Source organism: Brachyhypopomus gauderio, unplaced genomic scaffold (assembly GCF_052324685.1).
Source record: "Brachyhypopomus gauderio isolate BG-103 unplaced genomic scaffold, BGAUD_0.2 sc86, whole genome shotgun sequence".
NCBI lineage: Eukaryota > Metazoa > Chordata > Actinopteri > Gymnotiformes > Hypopomidae > Brachyhypopomus > Brachyhypopomus gauderio.
The window spans coordinates 1,172,903-1,175,402 of record NW_027506907.1 but is presented as its reverse complement, the minus strand read 5'-3'; the positions used below and the strand labels follow the sequence as shown (position 1 = coordinate 1,175,402).

General features: G+C 51.3%; 1 protein-coding gene across 1 annotated transcript in view; it reads right to left on the bottom strand.

Annotated features, from left to right (window-relative positions):
• Positions 1-2,500, bottom strand: part of usp34 (ubiquitin specific peptidase 34) — a 68,756-nt gene that overhangs the window by 13,946 nt on the left and 52,310 nt on the right. Inside the window, 14 exon segments of the mRNA XM_076991833.1 lie at positions 40-69; positions 71-184; positions 187-336; positions 338-373; positions 590-700; positions 702-764; positions 1,403-1,429; positions 1,431-1,463; positions 1,465-1,506; positions 1,508-1,536; positions 1,655-1,679; positions 1,681-1,722; positions 1,724-1,765; positions 1,767-1,805. Of these exon segments, the coding sequence (XP_076847948.1) occupies positions 40-69; positions 71-184; positions 187-336; positions 338-373; positions 590-700; positions 702-764; positions 1,403-1,429; positions 1,431-1,463; positions 1,465-1,506; positions 1,508-1,536; positions 1,655-1,679; positions 1,681-1,722; positions 1,724-1,765; positions 1,767-1,805 (783 nt within the window).

Sequence of the window (2,500 nt, the reverse complement as noted above, 5' to 3'; positions counted from 1 at the left end):
CGTGCGTGCGTGTGTGTGCGCGTGCGTGCGTGCGCGTACCCCTGGGTACTGGCTGGCGTGGGGCGTGAGGGTTCTTGAAGGCCCACTGGATGTTCTGGTGGGAGGCGAGCTGGCGTGTGAAGGTGGCCGACTGCTGGCAGCACACACGGAGGATGCCGTAGTAGGCGGGCAGCATGCTCCGTGTTGAAACAGCACCACCTCCTGGTCGTCGTGGTCGGCCAGGATGTAGTTGAAGGCGATGTTTTTGGTCACCACGGGGTTCTGCACGATGAGGCGAACGTTCTCGGTGCAGTCCACACACACGTTGTACCAGAAAGAGAGCAAGGCCTGCTTGTTGGTGGTTGGTGGCGATCGCCGGCTCCGACAGCTTAGGCTGGAGGTGGGTGGAGAGGGAGAGAGGTGGAGAAAAGGGAGGGAAGAAAGAGAAGAATGGAGGAGTAGAGAGAGATGAATGGGTTTAAAGGCAAAATCATGCAGAAGGGTGTGTGGTAGAAGATGCAAATGTAAAGGTCATTCCAGAGGGCAGGACATGTGGACACACACACGCACACACACACACCCTTATCTGCGCTCTTCTCGTGCTCCTCACCTGAAACAGGTTCCACAGGTCCATGAAATAGCTGGAGAACATGAGCTTCTCCGTCTTGGAGATGAGGCAGTAGGTGATAAAGCTGAAGAACTGGACCAGTTTGGTGGTGCCCGTGAACGGCCACGTCCACGTACAGCTTGGCTCGTCCCAGCAGCCCCAGCAGGAGGTTGTACACCTGGGGGGGGGGAGGGACGGTTCACCGTCGTCAGGCCCGACCCAACAACGCTTAGCATGCTGTGCTTGGCTTCGCCCGTAGATGAGACGGCACCGGCTACACTGGCTCCTGGGACACAGTGTTTCTGAGGGGCCAGACCGGCCAGACAGCGCATGTTGGACGTTAGTTACAGCAACAGCGCCAACTACTGGTCCTCAGTTAACATGACGGTGTTGCCTACTGGGTTTCGATCAGCCTGAGTGCGCTAGCTACTTAATGGATTTAAATAAGCGTGAGAACTCCAGCTACTGGATTTAAATTAACCTGTGGGTTTCATGCTCTTCTAGTTGTTGTAGGCAACATTAACAACCAATAAATCCATTTAAAGTGATCCCTTTAAAGAATATGAAGGTTACAGACATTTTTAAGAACTATTAACCAGGCGTTCTCAGATCAGACAATATGCAGTTTGGGTTTGTAAATTTGTGTCTGTGTCTTCTGATAGAACAAGAGCACTTGGAGAAAATGTGAACTAATCCGGTGCTTTAGTAATCCAGTGGTATTAAGAGCGAGACAAGGTCCTGCCATTCACAACGCGGGTGGTTGCGCAGGGGTGAAGGTGGGGTTGTGGGGTCTGAGCCCAGAGGGGAGGGGCAGACCTGGTGCAGAACCACGGTGGAGTCAGGGACTCAGTGGGAGGTCCCGCGTCGGGATGTGGAGGGGAGCGCGTGGAGCGGAACATCTGGCGGAAGGAGTTACTGGGGGATGAGAGACACCAAGAGGTACACGGCAGCTGGAGAGAGAGAGAGAGAGAAGGAGACAGGGGTGTGGGGGTGAGATGTGGAGAGAGAGGTGTGCAAGCTATAGTGTGTGTGTGTGTGTGTGTGTGTGTGTGTGGTGTGTGTTCTTACAGGTGCGGACACGAGGGTAGTTGTGGGGCCAGCAGGAAACGCTCCACCCAATTCTCCATGTTCTGAAGAAACCCAGCTATGAGCAAGTTTATTACGGGGAGTCTGAACTGCCCAACCAGTCCAAACACTGAGAAGGATTATACTCTATCACCTAGACGGAGGAAAGACACACCAGAAAAAGAGCAAAAACCAATTTGAAACAGAACATAAAATGAGTGACAAGGTAATACAACAATATTTGGTTACAGTGAATTACAGCAAGTTCTTCATGTATATTTGACAAACTACCAACATCCGAGAAGCTAAATAGCCCATGATAAAAACCAAGCCCTCTTGGTCTAATAAAGCAGTTTAACCACTCCCCGTGGTCTAATAAAGCAGTTTAACCACTCCCCGTGGTCTAATAAAGCAGTTTAACCACTCCCCCTGGTCTAATAAAGCAGTTTAACCACTCCCCCTGGTCTAATAAAGCAGTTTAACCACTCCCCCTGGTCTAATAAAGCAGTTTAACCACTCCCCCTGGTCTAATAAAGCAGTTCACCACTCCCCCTGGTCTAATAAAGCAGTTCACCACTCCCCCTGGTCTAATAAAGCAGTTTAACCACTCCCCCTGGTCTAATAAAGCAGTTTAACCACTCCCCCTGGTCTAACAAAGCAGTTCACCACTCCCCCTGGTCTAACAAAGCAGTTCACCACTCCCCCTGGTCTAACAAAGCAGTTTAACCACTCCCCCTGGTCTAACAAAGCAGTTTAACCACTCCCCCTGGTCTAATAAAGCAGTTTAACCACTCCCCCTGGTCTAATAAAGCAGTTCACCACTCCCCCTGGTCTAACAAAGCAGTTCAC